Source organism: Abramis brama, assembly GCF_963993115.1.
Source record: "Abramis brama genome assembly, chromosome: 18".
In the NCBI taxonomy this organism is placed as follows: Eukaryota; Metazoa; Chordata; class Actinopteri; order Cypriniformes; family Leuciscidae; genus Abramis; species Abramis brama.
The window spans coordinates 31,115,525-31,142,672 of NC_139980.1; the positions used below are offsets into that span (position 1 = coordinate 31,115,525).

The 27,148-nt window shown below is 40.6% G+C and overlaps 3 protein-coding genes and 1 long non-coding RNA gene across 4 annotated transcripts; all 4 read left to right on the forward strand.

Annotated features, from left to right (window-relative positions):
- Positions 1-6,231: 6,231 nt before the first annotated feature.
- Positions 6,232-7,257, forward strand: LOC311069181 (trace amine-associated receptor 13c-like; the record flags this gene model as incomplete). The annotated part of the gene is made up of 1 exon (XM_084092172.1): positions 6,232-7,257. One exon carries the CDS (start codon positions 6,232-6,234, stop codon positions 7,255-7,257), a length of 1,026 nt encoding a protein of 341 aa, XP_083948298.1.
- Positions 7,258-8,052: 795 nt separating this feature from the next.
- LOC311067990 lies at positions 8,053-10,580 on the forward strand. Its single transcript, XR_014603323.1, has 6 exons — positions 8,053-8,133; positions 8,241-8,347; positions 8,836-8,889; positions 9,039-9,117; positions 9,495-9,588; positions 9,746-10,580. It is a non-coding gene; the product is annotated as an uncharacterized lncRNA (long non-coding RNA).
- A 3,507-nt stretch (positions 10,581-14,087) lies between these two features.
- LOC311068237 (trace amine-associated receptor 13c-like) lies at positions 14,088-15,113 on the forward strand (the record flags this gene model as incomplete). The annotated part of the gene is made up of 1 exon (XM_084090555.1): positions 14,088-15,113. The coding sequence occupies one exon, from the start codon at positions 14,088-14,090 to the stop codon at positions 15,111-15,113; it is 1,026 nt and encodes a 341-aa protein (XP_083946681.1).
- A 5,329-nt stretch (positions 15,114-20,442) lies between these two features.
- LOC311068698 (trace amine-associated receptor 13c) lies at positions 20,443-21,468 on the forward strand (the record flags this gene model as incomplete). Its single annotated transcript, XM_084091305.1, has 1 exon — positions 20,443-21,468. One exon carries the CDS (start codon positions 20,443-20,445, stop codon positions 21,466-21,468), a length of 1,026 nt encoding a protein of 341 aa, XP_083947431.1.
- Between the last annotated feature and the right edge of the window lie 5,680 nt (positions 21,469-27,148).

The window sequence follows — 27,148 nt, forward strand, 5'->3', positions numbered from 1 at the left end:
CCCAACGTCTCTCAGCTTGTGATCAGTCAGTACCCACTGTAAGTTCTCCGCCCACGGTCACTTCCGACACTCCTCCAGCACCAATTCCTATGGAAGTCGACTCCACTCATCTATCACCCGCTGAACGCCAGCGTAGAATTCAGCACCACCTCTGCCCTTACTGTGGATCGGATAAGCACTTCCTCAGTACCTGTCCCGTTCGCCCACCACGTCCGGCGGTAAGTTCAATTCAGCTAACCCCTAAAATTGAGTCATTAAACCGTACCAGAGTACATATCTTGACGTCTTCTGTGTGTCTCCCAGCACAAGCTCTCATCGACTCCGGGTCAGCGGGGAACTTTATATCCACCCAGTGTCTCGAGAAGCTGAATATCCGCCGTCGTCGCTTTGCCCAAGATCTTCCCATACAAACCATTCAAGGCAAGCCACTGGGACGAGGTCGTGTTCGTCACTTCACTCCCACGTTAATTCTTCGTATCGGCTGTTTGCATTCTGAGGAGATATCGTTTATGGTGCTGGAGGAGTCCACCGCAGATATCATCCTGGGACGCCCATGGTTAGTGCAACATCAGCCAACACTCCACTGGGAATCCGGAGAGGTTCTTCGTTGGGGTGAAGATTGTCACGTATCCTGTCTTAGTTCTATCAAGAAAACTCGACCTTCAGCTCGTTCCAAGTCATCTATGGGTGAGATCAGCTTCCCTGTCTGTTCTACCTCGGTAGAAAGCCCAGAGACTCAGGTTCAAGTCGAGATCCCAGTGGAGTACCGGGCGTTCCAGGATGTCTTCAGTAAGGTCCTGGCAACGAAGTTACCACCTCACCGGCCATGGGACTGCGCTATCGACTTGCTACCCGGAGCCATCCTTCCCAAGGGCCGCATTTACCCTCTGTCCATCCCGGAACAGAAGGCCATGGAGGAGTACGTTAAGGAAGCCATGGAGCAGCAGTTCATTTGACCATCTACCTCCCCTGCCGCTTCGAGTTTCTTCTTCGTGGCCAAGAAGGACGGAGGCTTGCGGCCATGCATCGATTATCGTCAGCTGAACTCACAGACCATAAAATTCCGTTATCCCCTTCCTCTGGTCCCAGCCGCCCTGGAACAGCTTCGTGGTGCCTGCATCTTCTCAAAACTTGATCTCCGTAGTGCTTACAACTTGATTCGAATTCGACGAGGGGACGAGTGGAAGACCGCCTTCGTGACCCCCTCAGGCCACTACGAATACCGGGTTATGCCCTTCGGATTGTCCAACGCTCCTGCAGTATTCCAGGGCTACATGAATGAAATCCTCTGTGAGTTCCTCAACCGATTCGTAGTGGTTTACATTGACGACATACTCATCTACTCATCTTCCATGTCAGAGCACCGTCATCATGTCATCTAAGTCCTGGAGAAACTAAGAGAGCACCGATTATACTTGAAGTTGGAGAAGTGCGAGTTCCATATCTCTACCGTACAATTCCTGGGTTACATCATCAATCAACACGGCATCCAAATGGACCAGAGGAAGGTGGAAACCATTCAGAACTGGCCACAACCCTCTTCAGTAAAGGATCTTCAAAGATTCCTGGGCTTCGCGAACTTCTATAGACGATTCATCCAAAACTACAGTCAGATCAGTGCTCCTCTCACATCTGCTCTCAAGGGCCGGCCCAAGTCTCTGTCCTTATCCCCCAGCGCCATTCAAGCATTCCAGCATCTGAAAGAAGCCTTCACCACAGCTCCTATCCTCGTCCATCCAGATCCGGATCTTCCATTTGTGGTGGAGGTGGACACCTCTTCCACAGGAGTAGGAGCTGTCCTTTCTCAGCGGCAGGGTGAGTCACGTAAACTCCTTCCATGTGCCTTCTTCTCCAAGAAGCTGTCCCCGGCGGAGCGGAATTATGACATCGGCAACCGGGAACTGCTGGCCATCAAACTGGCCCTGGAGGAGTGGAGACACTGGCTGGAGGGAGCTAACCATCAGTTCGAGGTAATTACGGACCATCGCAACCTCGAATACCTCAGAAAAGCCAAAAGACTGAACCCTCGTCAGGCCCGCTGGGCTCTCTTCTTTACCCGGTTTGATTTTTGTAGTGTCGTACCGACCTGGAAGTAAGAACTGTAAGGCGGACGCACTCTCCCGGCTTCATCACGCATCTCAAGCCGACCCTCATCCTGAACCTATCCTCCCTCCAGCCATGATCCTCAGTCCCATCCTCTGGGACATCGACCAACAGATCACCCAGGAAGTAGCACACCAACCCGCTCCGCCGGGAGGTCCAGAAGGGCGCATCTACGTACCTCCACATCTTCGGACACCCCTTCTGGACTCAGCTCACACCGTTCCGGGCTCTGGACATCCGGGTAGCAAGCGTACCCTCTCGCTCCTTAGTCAACGGTACTGGTGGCCGTCCATCTCCCAGGATGTATCCCGATTCGTCCGCGGATGCTCAGTCTGTGCCATAACCAACACCCCGAGGAGGCTCCCAGAGGGCAAGCCAGTGCCACTACCTCTTCCTCGGCGACCATGGTCCCATATAAGTATAGATTTCATGACTGATCTACCCATTTCAGAGGGCTTCACCTGCGTATTCGTCATTGTGGACCGGTTCTCCAAGGGCTGTAAACTAATTCCTCTACCTGGTCTTCCCACAGCCGTTGAAGCCGCAGAAGCTCTCTTCAATCATGTCTTCAGGAATTTCGGCATCCCTGAGGACATCGTCTCGGACAGGGGACCCCAGTTCATCTCCCGGGTATGGCACGCCTTCTTTAAGCTCCTCGGGGTCACTGTCAGCCTCTCTTCTGGTTACCACCCTCAGACGAACGGTCAGACTGAGCGGAAGATCCAGGAGATTGGACGATACCTGCGTACATACTGCCATCAGTACCAGGACAGCTGGAGCCGCTACCTCCCCTGGGCGGAGTACGCTCAGAACTCACTTCGGCAGAACACCACTGGGCTCACCCCCTTCCAATGTATCCTCGGATATCAGCCTCCACTCTTTCCCTGGTCGGGTGAGCCCTCGGAGGTTCCAGCTGTCGACTTCTGGTTCCATCAGAGTGAGAGGGTATGGGACTCAGCTCACGTGCACCTCCAACAGGCAGTTCGGAGGCACAAGGAACATGCGGACCGTCGTCGACTTGATGCACCTCAGTATCGGCCAGGACAGAAGGTATGGCTTTCAACTCGAGACATCCCCCTCCGACTGCCTTGCCGTAAGCTGAGTCCTCGATTCATCGGACCTTTCACCATCCAGAGGCAGTTGAACCAAGTCACTTACAGGCTCAACCTTCCTCCCCAGTATCGGATTTCCCCTTCATTCCATGTGTCCCTGCTCAAACCCTTCACTGACCCTGTCATTCCTGTTCCCACAGATGGCTCTTCCTCGGACGTACCTCCTCCTCCCGTTCCTGTAGAAGAGGAACGAGTCTACCGTGTCCACACCATCCTGGACTCCCGGCGGCGAGGTCCCCGCCTGGAATACCTGGTGGACTGGGAGGACTACGGGCCAGAGGAACGTTCTTGGGTTCTTCGCGATGACATCCTGGATCCAGCCCTGTTATCCCAGTTCCACGAAGACCATCCTGACTGTCCAGCACCCAGAGGTCGGGGTCGACCTCGCCGCCGGCAGTGCTCTTCTCAGGCGTCAGGAGCCGCCTCGGGAGGGGGGGGTACTGTCAGGATTCCATCTCCACCACCACGCTCATCTTCACCTCCGCCCACTCATTCCCTCTCTCCGCCCTCTCATCAAGTCACCCGTTCACTATCCCCTGATTACTGATCACCGTCACCTGTGTCCCATCACCAGCACTCCCCATATAATCCACAGTCACCCTTCACTCAGGGTCTGGTCTCGTCGTAACATGACCCACAGACTCCCTTTCACTTACCTGGATACTTACCTGCTACGCTTCCTCTCCGTTCCATCCTGCCTGCCATCCTCTTCAGCCTGCTACCCAAAATCATCTACAAGAGAAAGAGAAAGAAAGACATTACCAACTAGCTAAGCATTCACTGTTATTCTGTGTTGCTTTAACTCACCTTCTGTCTGCATCTCCGCACTATCTGCAATAAAAGCATTAACCTTACCATCTTGTCTGCATCCTCTGTGATCCCTGACAATTACATATTCATTATATTTTTATTTAACCTGTTCTTTATTATTTAATATATGTTTAAGTAAATCAGTCATGTAAATATGTGTTTATGAGCCACTTTTTAAATGTTTATATTAAAAAAAAAACGAATTAGAGTACAAACATAATTATATCATTAAAAAATGTAGTAATATAACTTTTGTATTATAAAAACGACCTTATGTGCAATCCGTTGTTAATTTCAACCATTAATAGTAATGTACCAACTGACAGGGTTATAAAGTTTACACAAGTTAAGAGATTTCTTTTCTTGAAAAAATTGTCAAGTACTGTACCTGACATATATTTCCATACTCTGATGTGGCAGCCATGACGTGATGAGATGAGACTCTGGCGTGGCGTTTACTTTGGAGCGTCGAGTTCCTCATCAACAACTCTAACAGAAAATTACGACCCGCTCAGCATTAAGACAAAGTCAATATACTGAACAAAAGTCCAGTGAGGGGTATGTTGAGGTATGAAACAAAATATATGTTCATTTAAATCAATGCGAAAAATGTCTTTAAGTGCCACGTCATTAAAATCCTCCAGATTAAAAGTCCACAAAAGTCCTCTACAAAATCCTCAATGGCCCTGTCACCTTGGCGAAGGCTAAAGAGAGAGGTTGCTACTAGATCCATGCCTTTTTTTTCTTGCAGGTCTTGTGTTCTGTCACACGCGCTGGCTAGAGGCCACAAAATAGGCTTGATGCAGAAGAACAACGAAATCACATTTAATAAACATAAGAAACCATAGCCTACATAGAGACAACAGCACAAAACATTAACACAAGACAAAGAACAGAAGATAACTGAGGGTTTATATTCACAAAGTGACAAGGGGCTAAATGAAGCACAGGTGTAGAAGATTAGTTGTCATGGTAATAAACAAGGGTTGCTATACAAACTAACAAGACAGCAATGGAGACAAGGGAAACAGGAACTAAATACACAGGAACTGAACATAGGCACAACCAGACAAAAGAATATCAAAATAAGAGTCCATGAAACAGAGACTAACCCTGTGTCTCAATGTCCATACTATCCATCCTAAACAGTATGTGAGATTGAAATAAGTTTGTCCCAAAGCATAGTATGTTGAAAAGAGTATGCCTTCTGGCTTGTCTACAATTTCCGGTGGATTTTCGAAGTGTGGATCCGTGCACACTCTAAAGGCTAATATTGCCCACAATCCATTGGGCTTTGGAGGAGTAACTACAAACACAAGAAAAAAAGTATTAAAAAACTACAAAACATGGCAGATACTGACGGTGAGAGGTTCAGATAAAGGTTTGAGTGACCAATCAAAGCTTAACCTGATAAAAATATATATATATTTATTTAATGTTATCTGTGTTATATTCCATCTGCAATAACAATGTGGACTTTTATAAAGATCCGTTTGGCCATTCAATTTTAAATGCATCATTATGCATTAATATGAGGAAAGTCTCTGCATGAAAGATCTGCAGATCAACGTGCTTCTGCATTTTATCTTCGATACGGTAGGAAATAAAATTAAATGAAATGAAATGTGGAGGATTTTAACTGTGACGAGATGACTGACAGGCCAGTTTGCGTGACAGGATGTGACAGAGAGCAACCATTAAAACGGAATTGTATGACGTGATAGTATGACCCAAAGCTTGTATACTTTTTGCAACACACTCAAAAGTATCTACTTTTTCTTCACAAAAAGAGTACATACTTTTAGGGCGTAATATAAGTACTGTAGGCGAATTGAGACGCAGCAATAGGGAATCTTGACAATGTGAACGGTTTCCTGCCATCTTTGCTCATTAGTTCCAGATATTTTTTTTGGATTTGCCATGAGATAAATAGTATAGCTTTCATTTATCCTGTCATTTACACAATTTTATATGAAATATACATTTTTATATACGAAGATGAAAGATTATTGAGTAATGGACAAAACAGAAATTTGAAATAATGTAATTTCATTTGGTATATTTTAACTCTTCATTTTTAATGAATGCTTGATTGTCATTTGTTGCCTTGTGATGATGTGGGAGGGTCAGAGAAGAGTATAAAGACTATTTAAAATCCTAACTAGACTAAATAAAACAGCATTTTATAGGTTCTGAGACAGGCAGGATGGATTTATCTTCACAAGAATACGATCCCACCGAGTTTTGTTTTCCTGCAGTGAACAACTCTTGTCTTAAAGGCACACATCTTGTGTCCACTCAGACTGTGTTGTATCTCATATTTGTGTCGGCGATGACTGTGACTATTCTAGGAAATTCGGTGGTCATCATCTCCATAGCGCACTTCAAACAGCTCCAGACTCCCACTAATATCCTGGTGATGTCTCTGGCTCTCGCGGACCTGCTGATTGGACTGGTGGCCATGCCTTTCAGTATGATCCGTTCTGTCAGTGGTTGCTGGTATTATGGAGATACTTTCTGTTTGCTCCACTCCACTTTTGACTTATTTCTCACATCTGTGTCTATTTTGCATCTCATTTTTATTGCTATTGATCGACATCAGGCTGTGTGTTATCCACTTCAATACTCTACGAGAATAACCATCCCTGTTGCATGGGTCATGGTGATGATAAGTTGGAGCATGGCTGCATTATATTCATATGGTTTGGTGTACTCAAAAGCTAATGTGGAAGGACTGGAGGAATTTATTGCATCCATATACTGTATGGGAAGTTGCACTCTGCTTTTCAATGCATTGTGGGGGGCTTTAGACACATTAATAGGTTTTTTCTTGCCTTGTTCGATCATGGTTGGCCTGTATGCAAGAATTTTTGTGATTGCAAAAAAGCATGCTAGAAAACTTGACGATGCAAACCAGCATGAAAATGAGAATGTATTTAAAAGCTCTCGACGATCTGAGCGTAAAGCAGCAAAAACTCTCGGTGTGGTCGTGGGTGCCTTTATTCTTTGCTGGCTGCCGTTTTTTATTAACTCTATGATTAATCCCTACATCAACTTTTCCACCCCAGTTGCTCTTTTTGAAGTGTTTGGCTGGTTATGTTACATTAACTCAGCCATAAACCCCATCATATATGGCCTTTTCTACCCATGGTTTAGAAAAACCCTTTCTCTCATTTTGACAATGAGAATATTTGAACCAAACTCGTCTGATATCAATGTTTTCTCTGTTTGATTTCGATTTCTGATCTCACTGTGCAGCATACTGATGCTTCCTTTTGCAGATCACATAAAGAACAGTGTAAAATCAGATTTAATCTGTACTGCTGTAAATTAAAGGGTGATCTAAAATCAGATCTCTGACACACATACTGTGCATTACTGTGCATTATGCATGACATTAAATACAAATTGCATGCATAATAATGAAATGCCTACTTGAATTCTGATTTTGTTTCAAACATTTTTAGGTTTTAATCAGTTTTCAGTTCACATTTAAAAGTGGTATGCTTGTGTAAAGCTTAGTGCATATTTCTTCAGTAGGTTTTAGTATTTTTTTTTTAACCCAAGGAGGTCTATAAATCAGCCTTCCAGGAGAAAGATATCCCTTAGCGTTTTTATTCATGTCAATGGCATTTGCTCTGCTGGCCAGAAATACATGATTTTCTTGTTGCTGAAAATGTATTGTATGTGTACATATACAGTGTTTGAACAAGTATTTGATACACGATTTTGCAGGTTTTCCCACTTACAAAGCATGTAGAGGTCTGTAATTTTTATCATAGCCTACACTGTAAAAAAGCCAACTTACTGAAAGTTCTCCAAATAAACATAAAACAGTAAAATGATATTTTTTTTGGAAGTGTTCATGCATCATACTAAGTTGATTCAACAAATTCGTTACTTAAATGATGAAAACGTACAATGTTTTGTTGTTCAAACTAAATCGTTTTAGTTTTCATTGAAGTCCGCGTTTTTTGTTAGCGCGTGCGCAGTTTGAACCCTGAACGCATGCCCAGTGTGAGACTCGGCGGTTAGGTCTCTGTCTGCAGCTGGTGAGAAGTCGGTAGCGAAGTGCTGCCTTCAGTTCAGCGTTTCTGCAGAATCACTGGTATGTATTAATCATTTTTATAATCGATTGTATGTTATTTGTCATATATGATGTTCTGTGCTCTTCCCAAACTGATGGCCTGATGTAATTCACCATCACTGTTACAGGCCGCTATTACATCACTACCAACTCTGACCAACTAACGTTAATACTGGAAGAGGCCAATGCTGATGTTATCCGGCCTATTCAATCCAGCGTTTCCAAAGAGTCACAGGTATGTATTAACGACACACTGACGGGAATATTGCTCTTTGTGTTGTTTACTGTTACCGCCGGCGCTCTCTGGAAGACTACATTACCCATCACTGCCTAGAACTACAGCAAAATACACAGCACGTTTAGTTTTTTTTTCTCGTGGTGACTCTCCCTGCATTCCAAATGGCATAATGTTATGTATTTTAAAAATAATATTTTTTATTGTGAATAAAATTTTTATTTTAAACTAATTCATTAATGATTTAAGTAATAATTGATGTGCTATGTTAGACATTTTTGAAGTAGAAATCCGTTTTGAAAGTTTAAAACACTGTTAATTACAATTACTAGGTTAGCTGAAAGAAATATTGTTAAAAAAGGTACAAACTAGACTTGACTTGGCCTTTAGGGACTTGAACATGGGGTATTGGTATTTATAATTTTTATAATCAACTGAATGTTTTGTCATATCAAATGAGATGTTTGCTCATTATGTATTTACACTAGTTGTGGAGTTCAGAGAGAGATGGCCTGCCACCTGCACTTTTTCTAAAGGATGAGGTAAACCATTTAATAGCAACTGTCAATATTATTATTATTTTAATTATTATTTCTAAAGATTATTATTAATTATTATTTCTTTAGAACATTTTAGGAATACTTATAGTAGTAAAACTTTGTGGTGATTCCAACTGACTCGTTTTTTACAGATCTCCATGGTGTTTTCGTGTATCTGTAACGTCGACCATGAGAATCTACTTTGAATTAACACATATAGATAGGAAAATAGTAAGTAAATAACTTTATAATATCAGTTATCAATATCATAAACTTAATTATGACATCAGTCTGTTTTTCATGCAGTTGTCAATTGGGAAACTGTGCATGCTTTATTGACAAATTTTATGATTTTACATCTTTTTTGATTCCACTGTATGTAAAAGAGCAATCTGTACATTCTTTAAAAAAAATCTTTGTTATGGACCAAGTCATATGGATTTGGAATTACATGAGGAAGAGTAAAAGATGACAGAATTATCATTTTTGGGTGTGCTGTATACATTTAACTCCCAAAGCAGATCCCTATGTTAAATTATTAAGAGTTAAGGTCATAGTGCATCTGCAGATTAAAATAAAACTTTTTTTTTTTTTTTTTTTTTTTTTAGGTGAGTGACATTACCACACGTCAGAAAACAACAAATCTTGAGGGATTGCCACTTTTCCAGCATGAAAACTACAAGTTTACCCAGGATGCGTCTGGTAAATTACCATTTTCATTTCTTGGTCATTTTTTAATCTATTTATGTTTTACATGTATTCAGGTTATTTACACAACAACATAAATAATAATAATGTTGTTATTATTTTTAAATTTACACTTCAATTAATACCCCTATCTCATGAATTATTCTCTCAGGATACTGATCCTTTAGACCACGGCACCAAAGATGTAGAGATCGGAATCCTTACTGTGGCCGAAGATGCCGCTGTTACATCACTACCAACTCTGACCAACTTATACTGGAAGAGGCCATTGTTCTTGAGGACATTACAGATCTACCAGCAGTATACGCTTGTTCGGACTCATGAATGCACTGAATATGGATTATCCAAAAGAACTGAAGTATACTTTCAAAGTAATTCAGAAGATTTTCATGGATCTTGGAGGTACCTTCTCTGCAAGACAAAGCCATTTTGCAAATGTCATGGGAAAATTTGTGTGACATTCCTCCACTGGACACTGGTTCTTTTATAGTTAATGACCAAAAAAAAAAAAAAAATACTGCTCTGGCAATGTATTGATTAATGTTAAGTATTAATTGGTTTCAACCTTAGCTTTAAAGGGATAGTTCATCCAAAGATGAAAATTCTTTCATCATTTACTCACCCTCATGTTGTTCGAAACATGAATGAGTTTATTTCTTCTGCTGAACACAAAAGATGATATTGTTAAGAATGTTACTACCAAATATTTGATAGTAGCCATTGACTGCCGCAGTATTTTAAGGCTACTGTCAACTGTTTAGTTACCAGCATTCTTCAGAATATCTTCATTTTAATTTCAATTTCAATTTAAGGGTGAATCAATGATGACTGACTTTTCATTTTTGGGTGAACTGAACCTTCAGGCTAATGTTCTTTAACATGCATTGGTAAGTACCATGCATTGAGTTAACAAATTCAAGACTTGCTACGATAATGTCATTGTTGTGCATCAGACACAAACTGTTTAAATAAAAAAAGTTATCTGACTCGTGTTATGGTCTGTCTCTTATTTAATTAAACTATTTAAATAATATATAATAAATCAATATAGGCCTATAAGATAATAGGCCCATTTGTGTTCAGCCAACTAAAAATACTTTGTTCTGTTATTCATTAGCTAAACATGACTATTTATGTTGAAGCAACTTATGATTTTAACGTAATCTTTTTAGTTGCGTGGACTTCAGTCCCCGTTTGTGGAGTTTACTCAAAAAAGAGCTTGCGATAAGTTGCTTAATTTTTTTAAGTTGACCCAACTTTTTTTTTTTTACAGTGTAGGTACTCTTCAACTGTGAGTGACGGAATCTAAAACAAAAATCCAGAAAATCACATTGTATGATTTTTAAGTAATTAATTTGCATTTTATTGCATGACATAAGTATTTGATACATCAGAAAAGCAGAACTTAATATTTGGTACAGAAACCTTTGTTTGCAATTACAGAGATCATATGTTTCCTGTAGTTCTTGACCAGGTTTGCACACACTGCAGCAGGGATTTTGGCCCACTCCTCCATACAGACCTTCTCCAGATCCTTCAGGTTTTGGGGCTGTCGCTGGGCAATACGGACTTTCAGCTCCCTCCAAAGATTTTCTATTGGGTTCAGGTCTGGAGACTGGCTAGGCCACTCAAGGACCTTGAGATGCTTCTTACGGAGCCACTCCTTAGTTGCCCTGACTGTGTGTTTCGGGTCGTTGTCATGCTGGAAGACCCAGCCACGAGCCATCTCCAATGCTCTTACTGAGGGAAGGAGGTTATTGGCCAAGATCTCGCGATACATGGCCCCATCTATCCTCCCCTCAATATGGTGCAGTCGTCCTGTCCCCTTTGCAGAAAAGCATCCCCAAAGAATGATGTATCCACCTCCATGCTTCACGGTTGGGATGGTGTTTTTGGGGTTGTACTCATCCTTCTTCTTCCTCCAAACACGGCGAGTGCAGTTTAGACCAAAAAGCTCTATTTTTGTCTCATCAGACGACATGACCTTCTCCCATTCCTCCTCTGGATCATCCAGATGGTCATTGGCAAACTTCAGACGGGCCTGGACATGCGCTGGCTTGAGCAGGGGGACCTTGCGTGCACTGCAGGGTTTTAATCCATGACGGCGTAGTGTGTTACTAATGGTTTTCTTTGAGACTGTGGTCCCAGCTCTCTTCAGGTAATTGACCAGGTCCTGCCGTGTAGTTCTGGGCTGATCCCTCACCTTCCTCATGATCATTGATGCCCCACGAGGTGAGATATTGCATGGTGCCCCAGACCAAGGGAGATTGACCGTCATCTTGAACTTCTTCCATTTTCTAATAATTGCGCCAACAGTTGTTGCCTTCTCACCAAGCTGCTTGCCTATTGTCCTGTAGCCCATCCCAGCCTTGTGCAGGTCTACAATTATATCCCTGATGTCCTTACACAGCTCTCTGGTCTTGGCCATTGTGGAGAGGTTGGAGTCTGTTTGATTGAGTGTGTGGACAGGTGTCTTTTATACAGGTAACGAGTTCAAACAGGTGCAGTTAATACAGGTAATGAGTGGAGAACAGGAGGGCTTCTTAAAGAAAAACTAACAGGTCTGTGAGAGCCGGAATTCTTACTGGTTGGTAGGTGATCAAATACTTATGTCATGCAATAAAATGCAAATTAATTATTTAAAAATCATACAATGTGATTTTCTGTTGAAGTGTACCTATGATAAAAATTACAGACCTCTACATGCTTTGTAAGTAGGAAAACCTGCAAAATCGGCAGTGTATCAAATACTTGTTCTCCCCACTGTGTGTGTATATATATATATATATATATATATATATATATATATATGTATATAGTTAACCAGTGATGTCTGTTAAACATGGGGTGATATGTTATGATCCATGGTGCTGCATTTTAATTCATAGGATGTATTTGTCTTTTGGGGAGGCCACTAAACAGATCAGTACCATAATCAGTTCTGCTTGTAACAAATGGATGGATTTTCAGCTTTGCAATGGGATAAAATGGCATAGTCATTTACACTATTTAATTTAGGCCAGTGTTTTTATAGTTAACTTAAACACTAAAACTAAAATCTTCAAGTAACATTTTCACTACTTGAAGTAAAATAAATATAACTAACAATTTTGACAATTTTATATGGAATTTTGCAGCATTTATTATAAATAATTTTTCTGTGCACATATGTTTTTTTGTTGTTGTTTTGTTTTTTATTCCAATGCCCTCATAATCTTAAAAAAAAAAAACTTCCCCTCCCTCTGGCAGTGACATCTTTTCTCATCCATATCACCATGTAGCCCAAGACTGGTTACCCACTGAAGCTAAGCTGGGTTGAGCCTGGTCAGTACCCGGATGGGAGACCTCCTGGGAAAACTATAGCGGTGTCCAAAATCACATACTGTCCGAGCAAGTACTAGATTTGAATTTGAACTTACTTCTTGACCGTTAAAAAAGTATGTTCTATGTAGTATGAATGTGTGTAGTATGAATGTAATCCTGATGTACTACATCCACCATGTTGTCATTATTATGTGACATACCAGCATCAGTTGTGTCGCTACACCTCCATTCATAAATCCACACCACACTGGTGGTGGTTGAGGAGAAGACCCCCTGATATGAATGTAAAGCACTTTGGGTGTACAGTAGTACAAAAGAAAAGTGCTAAATAAATGCCTCATTAATTTATTCATTCTGATCACGTGTTTACTGGCACGAGGGTGGGGCAATCTGTCACACATGAGATCCACCAAAAGCAAACCACAACCATCTATCCAACCTATCTAAACCAACTATCTCAATGACAAAAAATAACACTGATTATAACCATACTTTTATATGTATAAACCAAGCGGCAACCTTCCGGTCTCTCTCTTGAATTCAAAACGGAAGTGAATTAAACTGCAATTCATCGACTGGCCGCTAGAGTCAATCCCATAGACCCCCCATGTTAAAATGCCCAACTTAGCAGGAGAAAAAAAATGTTTACAGCCTGGTACAAAAAGTGGTTTTGATCTATATAGCTAATTTTGCCCTTCATGAAAACTGTGAGGGGGGGTGAATTTTTTTATGACTCATCAATTTAAATTGTATGAAGCCTTAAAGTTCTGCATAATTAAGGGCGTGGCCACTTGAGTGACAGGTGGATTGTCACTACTGTCACTACTAGCCGTTTGTCTGCTGTCTGTTAGCGTCACGTCACCTCAGCTAATCCCCGGCTTTTTGCCCATTTTCGGTTATCCGGGAAAAAATGCTCTTCAGAAACCTACGGGGGACGTCACGGACACTACGTCCATATTTTTTTTACAGTCTATGGTATAAACATTATTAATAGATAGACAGAACATTTAAATAATGTAATTTCAGTCTGTATATTTATTTTTAGTATTTGAGTACTTGATTGTCATTTGTTACCCTGTGATGATGTGGGAGGGTCAGAGAAGAACATGAAGAGTATTTAAAGCCCTTACTAGACTAAATAAATGAAAAACAGGACAGAGACAGGCAGGATGGATTTATCTTCACAAGAATACGATCCCACTGAGTTTTGTTTTCCTGCAGTGAACAACTCTTGTCTTAAAGGCACACACCTTGTGTCAACTCAGACTGTGTTGTATCTCATATTGGTGTCAGCGATGACTGTGACTATTCTAGGAAATTCTGTAGTCATCATCTCCATAGCGCACTTCAAACAGCTCCAGACTCCCACTAATATCCTGGTGATGTCTCTGGCTCTCGCGGACCTGCTGCTTGGACTGGTGGTCATGCCTTTCAGTATGATCCGTTCTGTCAGTGGTTGCTGGTATTATGGAGATACTTTCTGTTTGCTCCACTCCACTTTTGACTTATTTCTCACATCTGTGTCTATTTTTCATCTCATTTTTATTGCTATTGATCGACATCAGGCTGTGTGTTATCCACTTCAATACCCTACGAGAATAACCATACCTGTTGCATGGGTCATGGTGATGATAAGTTGGAGCATGGTTGCATTATATTCATATGGTTTGGTGTACTCAAAAGCTAATGTGGAAGGACTGGATGAATATATTGAATCAATATACTGTATAGGAAGTTGCAGTCTACTTTTCAGTAAATTGTGGTCAGTTTTAGACACATTACTTACTTTTTTCTTGCCTTGTTCTGTCATGGTTGGATTTTATCTGAGGATTTTTGTAGTTGCAAAAAAGCATGTAAGAACAATTGGTCAGGCAACCCATCATGAAAATGAGAATGTATTTAAAAGCTCTCGAAGATCTGAGCGTAAAGCAGCAAAAACTCTCGGTGTGGTCGTGGGTGCCTTTATTATTTGCTGGCTGCCGTTTTTTATTAACTCTGTGATGGATCCCTACATCAACTTTTCCACCCCAGTTGCTCTTTTTGAAGTGTTTGTCTGGTTAGGTTACATTAACTCAACCATAAACCCCATAATATATGGCTTTTTCTACCCATGGTTTAGAAAAACCCTTTCTCTCATTATAACGATGAGAATATTTGAACCAAACTCGTCTGATATCACTGTTTTCACTGTTTGACCATTTCATTGCGATCTGACCTCACATAAATAAAGAACAGTGTAAAATCCCAACTGTTTTATCTGTGAAAAAGATAAGCCTATATAAAAATGTAAACTTTTAGAGAAAAAAAGCAAAAGTCCATCTTAGTTCAGTATGTTGTGAAGCAGGCATGACTGTATTTTAAACATAAACATACATAAATACCAGGTCCAAAAACTGCCCACTCATTTAGTAGGCATGTATGAGCAAAAATGAGGGAATCCTCGCACACTTATAAACAATATGTGCATAAAGTGCTGCAGTAATGATGTTTTTTTGTAGGCCTATCGGGAAGTTCGAATAACCCTGGTTCCCTCGACAAAAACCCAATAGGATTTTTTTTTCCTTTTCCTTTTGGATTATTGCAGACAATATGCTCTGTGACAAACAAAAGTTTATGATTCTCACATATTTTGTTCATCATGATAATCTTCACAAATTAACCCAACTTTTATACATTTTCAAGTGTAAAGACAGCCGGCGGAAGTCAAAACCTAAACATAGACTATAAACAAACTACACCATGATCGCATCACCACTAAGCTTCCAACAAGTTACTCGTTCAGTCTTTGTTTAAAAACATTTTCCCTGAAATTTAGAGTTATAATAGTTTGCAAGAGGCTGATTATAAACACAAGGAGGCTGTGAAAGCAGAGTTGTGAGTAGATGAGTTTTCCTGTTCTGCCTGATGACATTTAATTTGCAACCTCTGTAGTCCCATTTAGACACGTTAGTCCCATTTGTTAGCAACCATCTTTTACAAGACAAGTAACAATAAAAACAAATTAAAAAAAATTAAAACACAAGAGGGTATTACTGATGATTTTTTTTTTTTTTTTTGTAGAATAAAACATGAACAAATGAGCTTGTGTTTGCCACAGACTTTATTTCAAGCACTTAACCAACAACCCACTCAAACAGACTTCAGAACAATGGAACTTTAAGTGCTAAAATGCTAACCCGTTTCTGGGTTTTGGCCTACAAAATTATGTCATCCCTGCACCACTCTTTTATGCATGACATAAAAGACATATTGCATCCCGAATTATGGAAAAAATATTAATTTAATATTAATTATAACACAAAATAAACATGAATGAACATCATAAGGTTTGTTGAAAGAGTAGGCTACAATTTACCAAAATGATTCATGCCTCAAATGATTGCTCAAGCAATGTTTCGACTGTGGAGCCGAAGACAACAGTGGACAGTGACGGTACTTGCCATGATGGATACCGTGGCAAAACTGAAAAAGAGCATAGAGAGATTATTTACTGCCTCAATGGGCATAACAGGGAGCTCAGAAAGTTCAAAACAGTGACAGTGACTAGGTAGACAGAAAGTTCATATCATGACGAGACGAGACTCTGGTGTGGCGGCCATAACGTGAAGAGACGAGACTCTGACGTGACGTTTACTGTTGGAGCGTCGAGTTTCTCATTAGCCACTCCAGCAATAAATGATGAACCACTCAGCATTAGGGCAAAGTCAATATACTGAACAAGAGTCCCGTAAGGGGTATGTTGAGGCATGAAACGAGACATATGTTAATTTAAGCCAAAACGAAAAAATGTCTTTAAGGGCCGCGTCATTAAAATCAACCTGAATACAAAGTCCACAAAAGTCCTTTACAAAATCCTCAATGGCCCGGTCAGCTTTGCGAAGGCTAAAGAGAGAGGTTGCTGCTAGATCCAAGCTTTCTTTTGTTGAAGGTTGTGATAGGTGCTTTCGAAAAACTGCTTCATGAACCTTCGAAACCTTTACGAAACTTTTGTTTCGAATCAGTGGTTCGGAGCATGTATCAAACTGCCAAACTCACGTGATTTCAGTAAACAAGGCATCGTTACGTCATAAATGTTTCGAAACGTTTAGAAATTTAAATGGTTCACCGCTGTTGGGCGGTCTCTGTGAACACATGAATCATGCGGATTCACTGAGATCGCCCCCTAGCGGCGAACCATTGAACAAGTGTGTATGGTTTTTACCTGATCTCTCATCAGTTTTATACATTTGTAGACATTTTAATGAGACATTAGTATAATTAAAAGGAATAATAGTAGTTAATAGTCTCTTATTGGCCTGTTTAGCTGAGCCATGGAACAAACGAAACAAGCCCTGAAAATTGTTAAAAGAACACATATTATACAGACATTCATAGATTTTACTTTCAATAAAACATTTGCTATAGGTTTGTAAAAGGTGTATGCATGTTTGGCCCATGTTTTTGTTTCATTTACACTGTTCTGACCAGCAGGTGTCACCAGCGTGCTGCATTTTGAACGCTTCGAAACTGAATCATTTTTCGATGCAATAATCCCATCCCTAGTTGAAGGTTTTGTGTTCTGTCACATGCTGGCTAGATGTGATAATCCACAAAAGTGGCTTGGCACAGAAGTCAAGTCAAGTCACCTTCATTTATATAGCGCTTTTGACAATATGAATTGTTTCAAAGCAGCTTTACAGTGATAATAGGAAATTACAGTAACAGAGATTGTTTTGGCTTTACAGCAGCTCTAGGATAAAATAATTTCCAGCTAAAGTTATGACTGATTGATTCACTTCCGTTGTGAAGATCATTAGTTATTAACTTAGGGGCCGCTAACACGACACCGTTCTAACAGAACGGAAGAAGAACGATGAAGAACGATGAAATCAGATTTGATCAACATCAGAAGCCATAGACAGAGACACCAGCCCAAAATTTTGACATAAGACAAAGAACAGAAGATAACTGAGGGTTTATATACACAAGAGGAAAAGGGGGTAAATGAAGGACAGGTTTAGGAGATTAGTTGTCATGGTAGCAATCAAGGGTTGCTATAGAAAGACAAGACAGCAATGGAGACATGGGCTGAATCCGAAATCGCCCCCTATACCCTCAAATAGGGCATTATTTGAGGGGACAGCCATTTGCAGTGATGTCCAAAACTATTGAGAATGAGGACATACTCATAGGTAGCTTGCGGTCACGTGACGAATTGAGCCCGTCCACCATTTTGGGAGGATACGCTATCGGTTGCCAGGGGCAACAGTGCAAGAGCAATACAGAGACGGAGCAGGAAAGACGGCTCGAGGAATTATAATAGAAATTACGAGAAAATTAAGAAATGGAGATGAATGCGGCAAAAGAAAAGGGTCCTTACAGGGAGAAACTTACTACCAATGCCAAACATTTTTTTTTTTTTTTTTTACTTTTAAAATTTAAAATACGAAAAAACTGTAACACATGGTTGCTACGGTTTCCACGACAATCGTGTGAGACACTGGAGCAGTTTTTTTACACATCAGTGTTTTCCAGGCATTCTAAAATAGTGCGACAACCTCCTCTACTACCAATACAAACAATGGGTCTCATTCATGAAACATTCGTAAATATACGAGTAAATATGTGAGTGATTTGCGCGTAAAGAGACATTCCCGAAAATTCTTCTCCTGATTCACAAATACTTCGTAAACGTCAGATTTGATAGTGAAATGTGTGTGTGGGTTAATGAATTCCAATCACTTGTAAATGGGACGCGCGTGCACGCTCATTCTCAATTACCATAAATCCCGCCAATTAAAACCGACTGACAGCTATATATGGGCATCATATTATGACACGAAACGAAGGATTTCAACATGTCTTCTCAAAAGCGAATGCTATTGTATTATTACATGTATAATTTTGGAAAAAAAAAAAAAAAAAAAGCGAATGAAGAAGAGAAATTTCTCAGATGCAGAAATTGAAGTTTTATTATCAGAAGTTCATTCAAAACGCCACATTTTATTTTCAAGCGTACATAGTGGCGTATCAGGTCCTAAAAAAAAAGGATTTTTTTAGGTAATAGGCTACATGCTTTAGGTAAAAATGCATGGCAGCATATTACAGATGCAGTTAATGGAGTTTCATCTTTTAATCGAACAGTCCCAGAAGTGAAAAGAAAATGGTTCGACATGAAGCTTGACTGCAACACTTGTAACTTGCGGACTTGTAAAAACAAAAACAAAAAAAAAACAGCTTGAATATAAAAAAAAAAAAAACTTGTGGACTTGTGTTCCGTTTGCAGATGCTATTACTGGCTCTCGTAATACAAGTAAAAAGAAAAACCGTATGTAATTACTATATATAATACTTTTTCAAAATGCTGTGTAAATATGTACCCGATTACGTTGAATTAAAATGCAGTTTATTAATGAGCAAAACGTTCGGATGTTAAACGTACTATTTACGCGTGGCTGGGAGCAGGTGTAGATTTCTTTCGTACCAACTAACATTTGGGAAATACGAACATTTTAATGAATCCGAAAATTTACGCCAGAACCACTTTACACACGATTTACACAAAAATTCGTTCTGCTCGTGTTTCATGAATGAGACCCAATGAACGGCGCTGGCGGGTATCCTCCCAAAATGGCGGAAAGGGGAGGATGACGCGGTCTCTGAGGGCGGGGCGCTGTGTCGTGACGACATCTCCTCATTCTCAATAGTGGATGTAATTGAGTGCACTCATTCTATCCCACATTGCACCGCAATAACGAGGGTACAGACGATGTACTCTCAACGGCTATCCAAATTCACTCACTCATTTTCATTCACTCCTTCAAGTGAATTTTATTAATGGACTAATGTAGGGAATAGTGATTGAGGGTTTAAGGGGCGATGTCAGATTCAGCCAAGGGCAACAGGAACTAAATACTACTCAACATAGGCACAACAAGACAAAAGATTATCAAAATAAGAGTCCATGAAACAGAGATATAAGCTGCATCCCAATTCAGAGGCTGCAACCTTCGAAGGACACTGACTTCAAAGGCTACACCTTTGAAGGCCACAAAGGTTGGAATGAGCATTGTTAAATGGGACGGTCTAGCCTACGAAGGGTTGTTCTTGTCGCCAAGCAACTGTGACAGCTGCGATTGACAAGCGGCAGTAACGTACTAGACTTTTTTTAAAGTTGGTTGAAAGTTCAAAACAGGGTTCACCATGGTAATTTTCTGTTTAGAAGAGTATAAAATATATAGAATCACATCTTAGTAAGATATTTCAACATTTGAACCATGAAGATTTTTTTATTTTTTATTTATTTGTATCATTAGATATTTGAGTAAGTTGAAGCCCAATACTTGCGTTTAAAAGTGTATTTCGAAAATAAAATCCTGTCGTGACTGGCATATATTTTTTTCTCTTAATTTTTAATGAGTGCTTGATTGTCATTTGTTGCCCTGTGATGATGTGGGAGGGTCAGAGAAGAACATGAAGAGTATTTAAAGCCCTAACTAGACTAAATAACATTTTTATAGGTTCTTGTTTTCTGAGACAGGCAGGATGGATTTATCTTCACAAGAATACGATCCCACTGAGTTTTGTTTTCCTGCAGTGAACAACTCTTGTGTTAAAGGCACACACCTTGTGTCCACTCAGACTGTGTTGTATCTCATATTGGTGTCGGCGATGACTGTGACTATTCTAGGAAATTCTGTAGTCATCATCTCCATAGCGCACTTCAAACAGCTCCAGACTCCCACTAATATCCTGGTGATGTCTCTGGCTCTCGCGGACCTGCTGCTTGGACTGGTGGTCATGCCTTTCAGTATGATCCGTTCTGTCAATGGTTGCTGGTACTATGGAGATACTTTTTGTTTGCTCCACTCCAGTTTTGACTTATTTCTCACATCTGTGTCTATTTTTCATCTCATTTTTATTGCTATTGATCGACATCAGGCTGTGTGTTATCCACTTCAATACCCTACGAGAATAACCATCCCTGTTGCATGGGTCATGGTGATGATAAGTTGGAGCATGGCTGCATTATATTCATATGGTTTGGTGTACTCAAAAGCTAATGTGGAAGGACTGGAGGAATTTATTGAATCCATATACTGTATGGGAAGTTGCACTCTGCTTTTCAATGCATTGTGGTCTGTTTTAGACACGTTACTAACTTTTTTCTTGCCTTGTTCTGTCATGGTTGGACTGTATGCAAGAATTTTCGTAATTGCAAGAAAGCACATTAGAACAATTGGTGATGCAAACCACCATGAAAATGAAAGCACGTTTAAGAGCTCTCGACGGTCTGAGCGTAAAGCAGCAAAAACTCTCGGTGTGGTCGTGGGTGCCTTTATTATTTGCTGGCTGCCGTTTTTTATTAACTCTATAATGGATCCCTACATCAACTTTTCCACCCCAGTTGCTCTTTTTGAAGCGTTTGTCTGGTTAGGTTACATTAACTCAACCATAAATCCCATCATATATGGCCTTTTCTATCCATGGTTTAGAAAAACCCTTTCTCTCATTATAACAATGAGAATATTTGAACCAAACTCGTCTGATATCACTGTTTTCACTGTTTGACTCCATTTCTGATCTCACTGTGCATTTTGCAGATCACATAAAAGACAGTGTAAAATCAGAGGTTTATTCTGTGATAAATAAGGGTGAAATCAAATCAAATCTCTGGCACACTTACAGTGTATTACTGTGGATTATGCATGACATTAAATACAAATTGCATTTAAACAAAATACTGTAAGTTGCAGTCTACTTTCCAGTAAACTAGTCTTAGACGCATTACAAACATTCTTACCTTGTTCTGTCATGGTTAGACTGTAAGGATTTTTATAGTTGCAAAAACGAAAGGCTCTATAATGAATCCTTACATCACCTTTTCCACCCCAATTGCTCTTTTTGAAGCGTTTGTCTGGTTTGGTTACATTAACTCAACCATAAGACCCCACCATATATGTTTTTTCTATGCCCATGGTTTAGAAAAACACTTTCTCTCATTATAACAATGAGACTATTTGAACCAAACTTGTCTGATATCAAATTTGTTCACTGTTTGACTTTATTTAATTGCGATCTGACCTCACATAAATAAAGAACAGTGTAAAATACAATGCGTTTTATCTGTAAAAACAAACAAACAAAAAAACAAACAGTCCAGCCACCTTAGTTCACTACATTGCAAAGCAGACATGACTATTTTAAACAAACATACAGAACATAAATACCAGGTCCAAAAAATGCCCACTCGTTTAGTAGGCCTGTATACGAGTAAACATGAGGAAATCCTCACACATTTATAAACAGTATTTGCATAAAGTGCTGCAGTAAAGATGTTTTGGTTTTTTTAGGCCAACCCAGAAGTTCGCATCACCCTGGTTCCCTCGACAAAAACCCAATAGGATTTTTTCCCTTGGCTTTTGAATTATTGCAGAAAATAAGCTCTGTGGCTAACAAAAGTTTATGATACTTACATGTTTTGTTAATTTGAATAATCTACACAAATGAACAACTTTTATGAATTATACACTCAATTATACAACAATTATACACTCAAGGTGGCTGTGAAAGTGAAGTTGTGAGTAGTTTTCTTGTTTGGCCTGATGACGTTTAATGTCCCCGACAACCTCGTTTAAACACTTGTTAAAAAACACCTTTTACAAGACAAGTAACAGCTTTTCTTTTTTTTTAATCCCTAGAGGGTATTACTGATGTATTTTATATCGTAGAATAAAACGTGAAAAATGAGCTTGTGTTTGCCACAGACCTTTTTTTAAGCAAATACACACTGACTTCAGGACAATGGAACCGGAAGTGCTAAAATCCTAAATCGTTTCTGGGTTTTGGTCTACAAATATACATCATACATGCACCACTCTTTTATGCATGACATAAAATACATATTGCATACCGAATGATGAAAAAAAGAAGAATTTAATACTAATTATCACATGAAAAAACATGAATGAACATCGGAAGGTATGTTGAAATATACAGTAGGCCACACCTTACCGAAATGTATCATGGCTCATAAATGTCACGGTTCATGGGTTCACTGACTCGCCCTCGCTATGTGTGTGCGTGTTTGTGTGTATGGGTGCGGCTCATCAGCGAGGTTTCCTTATGGATTTGCTGCTTTTCCAGTGACTACTTCTGCCCATTGCATCCCTGCTTTACCGAGCCCGGATTCTACATCTGCCCACCTCGACTCTGACCAGCATCTCTTCTTTCTGTCTTTCTTCAATCAACTCATTACTGTTCACTCGCATTTGGATCCTTCTGACTTTTTCCTTTTGAGTTATGACAGAACGATCTGACCAAGCGATGGATTCAGCGAGTTCGCCTGGACTAGAGGAAATTCTCGCGAGCAACTGCAACAGGCTCTGGTAACGCAGGTGTCCGAGCTCACCTCTCAATTACAACAACTGAGAGCTCCCACTGTGCCACCCCCGCCGCCCGTTCCCCAAGATCCACCCAACATCAACCAACTGGAACCGCGCATTCCTACACCAGAGAGGTATTCCGGCGAGTCTAATCTCTGCAGAACCTTTTTGACCAAGTGTTCCATTTTCTGTGGACACATTGTCTCGTCCGAGGGGAGTGTGCATGGATTCTGACAAGGTTAAGGCTGTGGTTGATTGGCCAATTCCAGATTCCTGTAAGGCCCTGCAGAGGTTCCTGGGATTCGACAATTTTTACCGCCGTTTTATTCGTAATTTCAGCCAACTAGCCGCTCCTTTGTCCGCCTTGACCTCCACCGGAACGACGTTCAGGTGGTCTAATGCTGCGGAAGCGGCATTTACCAACCTCAAGAGCCACTTCGTTTCAGCTCCCATTCTCGTAGCCCCTGATCCTTCACGTCAGTTTGTGGTGGAGGTCGACACATCAGAGGTGGGGGTAGGCGCAGTACTTTCCCAGCGGTCTCCTGCAGACGACAAGATGCACCCTTGCGCGTTTTTTTCTCATCACTTATCGTCTGCCGAACGTAATTATGATATTGGTAACAGAGTTGTTGGCAGTCAAGTTAGCATTGGAAAAATGGCGCCACTGGTTAGAGGGAGCAGGGGAACCTTTTATCGTCTGGATCGATCATAAGAACCTTGAATACATCAGGTCCACCAAACGACTGAACTCCAGGCAGGCTCGGTGGGCACTTTTTTCGGTCGTTTTGACTTTTCGCTCTCGTACCGCCCAGGTTCCAAAAACATCAAACCCGACGCGTTGTCTCATATTTTTGATCGCTCCGAACGCCCATCTACTCCCGAGTGCATTCTACCTGAGAGACTTATTGTCTCTACACTCACATGGGAGGTCGAATCGAAGGTCCGCACGACCTTAGGGAAATGCCTCCGCCCGATTGCCCACCGGGTCGGTTATTCGTGCCGGAGGGAGTCCGGTCTGACGTTATCAGATGGGGTCATGGTTCCAATGTGGCTTGTCATCCAGGAGTTAGTCGTACCAGTTTTTTGGTCAAGCAACAATTCTGGTGGCCCATTATGGCTCGTGATATTCGGGATTTTGTTTTGGCCTGTTTAATTTGCGCCCATGGTAAGACTTCTAATCGACCTCCAGATGGGCTTCTTCAACCGCTGTCTGTCCTTTCGAGACCCTGGTCCCATATAGCGCTAGATTTCGTCACGGGCCTCCCACCCTCCAGGGGTAATACAGTAATTTTGACTGTAGTGGACTGGTTCTCGAAGGCGGCACATTTTATTCCCTTACCCAAATTACCCTCAGCTAAGGAGACAGCGGTTACTGTTGTAGATCACGTCTTTCGCATTCATGGCCTCCCGACAGACATGGTTTCCGACAGGTGGTTGTTTTGTCGGTTGCTGGGGGCGAGTGTTAGTCTGTCTTCTGGGTTTCATCCCCAGACTAACGGTCAAGCTAAGCGAGCCAACCAAGATTTAGAAAGAGTGTTACGATGTCTGGAATCCTTCCTCCTGGAGCCAGCTAATCTCTTTGGTTGAGTACGCCCATAACTCGTTACCAGTTTCGTTCACTGGCCTCTCCCCGATTGAGTGTAGTCTAGGTTACTAGCCACCTATTTTTCTTAGTCTGGAATCCGAAGTCTCTGCTCACGCCTTCGTCCAGAGGTGTCGTCACACATGGAGAAGAGCCTGTGAGACTCTCCTCCAGGTGGGAGCGCGCACCAAGGCTCAGGCCGATCGCCACCGGCTGAAGCCTCCCGTATAGGTTGTTGGTCAAAAAGTGTGGCTTTCTTCCAAGAACATTCCTCTTCGCTCCGTTAGTAATAAACTGGCTCCCAAATTTATCGGCCCGTTCTCTGTCACTAAGATCTTTAGCCCAGTGGCAGTCCGCCTCAAACTCCCTCCTGCTTACAGGAGAATTCATTCAGTTTTTCATGTTTCCAAATTAAAACCTGTGTTTCATTCTCACATTAATCCGCCTGCCCCAGTTCTCTGTTCACTGTTCACTCGCATTTGGATCCTTCTGACTTTTTCCTTTTGAGTTATGACAATAAATCGTTCAAGCAATGTTTTGACTGAGGAAAGATGTCAATAAAACAGCTTGTTTACATGTCACTCTGTTACATTTACCTCAGAAAAGCCATTACAATGTACATAGCTTGATAGTTAACTAAATAAAGGAACTCCACAGAGGAGTGCTAAATATATGCACTATATTACATATTCATTATATTTTTATTTAACCTGTTCTTTATTATTTAATATATGTTTAAGTAAATCGGTCATGTAAACATGTGTTAATGAGCCACTTTTTAAACGTTCATATTTAAAAAAAACTAATTAGAGTACAAACATTATTATATCATTAAAAAATGTAGTAATATAACTTTTGTATTATAAAAACGACCTTATGTGCAATCCGTTGTTAATTTCAACCATTAATAGTAATGTACTAACTGACAGGGTTATAAAGTTTACACAAGTTAAGAGATTTCTTTTCTTGAAAAAATTGCCAAGTACTGTACCTGATATATTTCCAGACTCTGATGTGGCAGCCATGACGTGATGAGATGAGACTCTGGCATGGCGTTTACTTACTCATCAGCAACTCCAACAGAAAATTACGAACCGCTCAGCATTAAGACAAAGTCAATATACTGAACAAAAGTCCAGTGAGGGGTATGTTGAGGTATGAAACAAAATATATGTTCATTTAAATCAATGCGAAAAATGTATTTAAGTGCCACGTCATTAAAATCCTCCAGATTAAAAGTCCACAAAAGTCCTCTACAAAATCCTCAATGGCCCTGTCACCTTGGCGAAGGCTAAAGAGAGAGGTTGCTACTAGATCCATGCCTTTTTTTTCTTGCAGGTCTTGTGTTCTGTCAAACACGCAGGCTAAAGGCCACAAAATAGGCTTGATGCAGAAGAACAACGAAATCACATTTAATAAACATAAGAAACCATAGCCTACATAGAGACAACAGCACAAAACATTAACACAAGACAAAGAACAGAAGATAACTGAGGGTTTATATTCACAAAGTGACAAGGGGCTAAATGAAGCACAGGTGTAGAAGATTAGTTGTCATGGTAATAAACAAGGGTTGCTATACAAACTAACAAGACAGCAATGGAGACAAGGGAAACAGGAACTAAATACACAGGAACTGAACATAGGCACAACCAAACAAAAGAATATCAAAATAAGAGTCCATGAAACAGAGACTAACCCTGTGTCTCAATGTCCATACTATCCATCCTAAACAGTATGTGAGATTGAAATAAGTTTGTCTACAATTTCCAGTGGATTTTCGAAGTGTAGATCCGTGCACACTCTAAAGGCTAATATTGCCCACAATCCATTGGGCTTAGGAGGAGTAACTACAAACACAAGAAAAAAAGTGTTAAAAAACTACAAAACATGGCAGATATGCGCAACTGACGGTGAGAGGTTCAGATAAAGAAAGATAAAAAAAAATATTTATTTAATGTTATCCGTGTTATATTCCATCTGCAATAACAATGTGGACTTTTATAAAGATCCGTTTGGCCATTAAATTTTAAATGCATCATTATGCATTAATATGAGGAAAGTCTCTGCATGAAAGACCCGCGACTGCAGATCAATATCTTCGATCTTCGATACGGTAGGAAATGAAATTAAATGAAATGAAATGTGGAGGATTTTAACTGTGACGAGATGACTGACAGGCCAGTTTGCATGACAGGATGCGACAGAGAGCAACCATTAAAGCGCAATTGTATGACGTGATAGTATGTCCCAAAGCTTGTCTACTTTTTGCAACACACTCAAA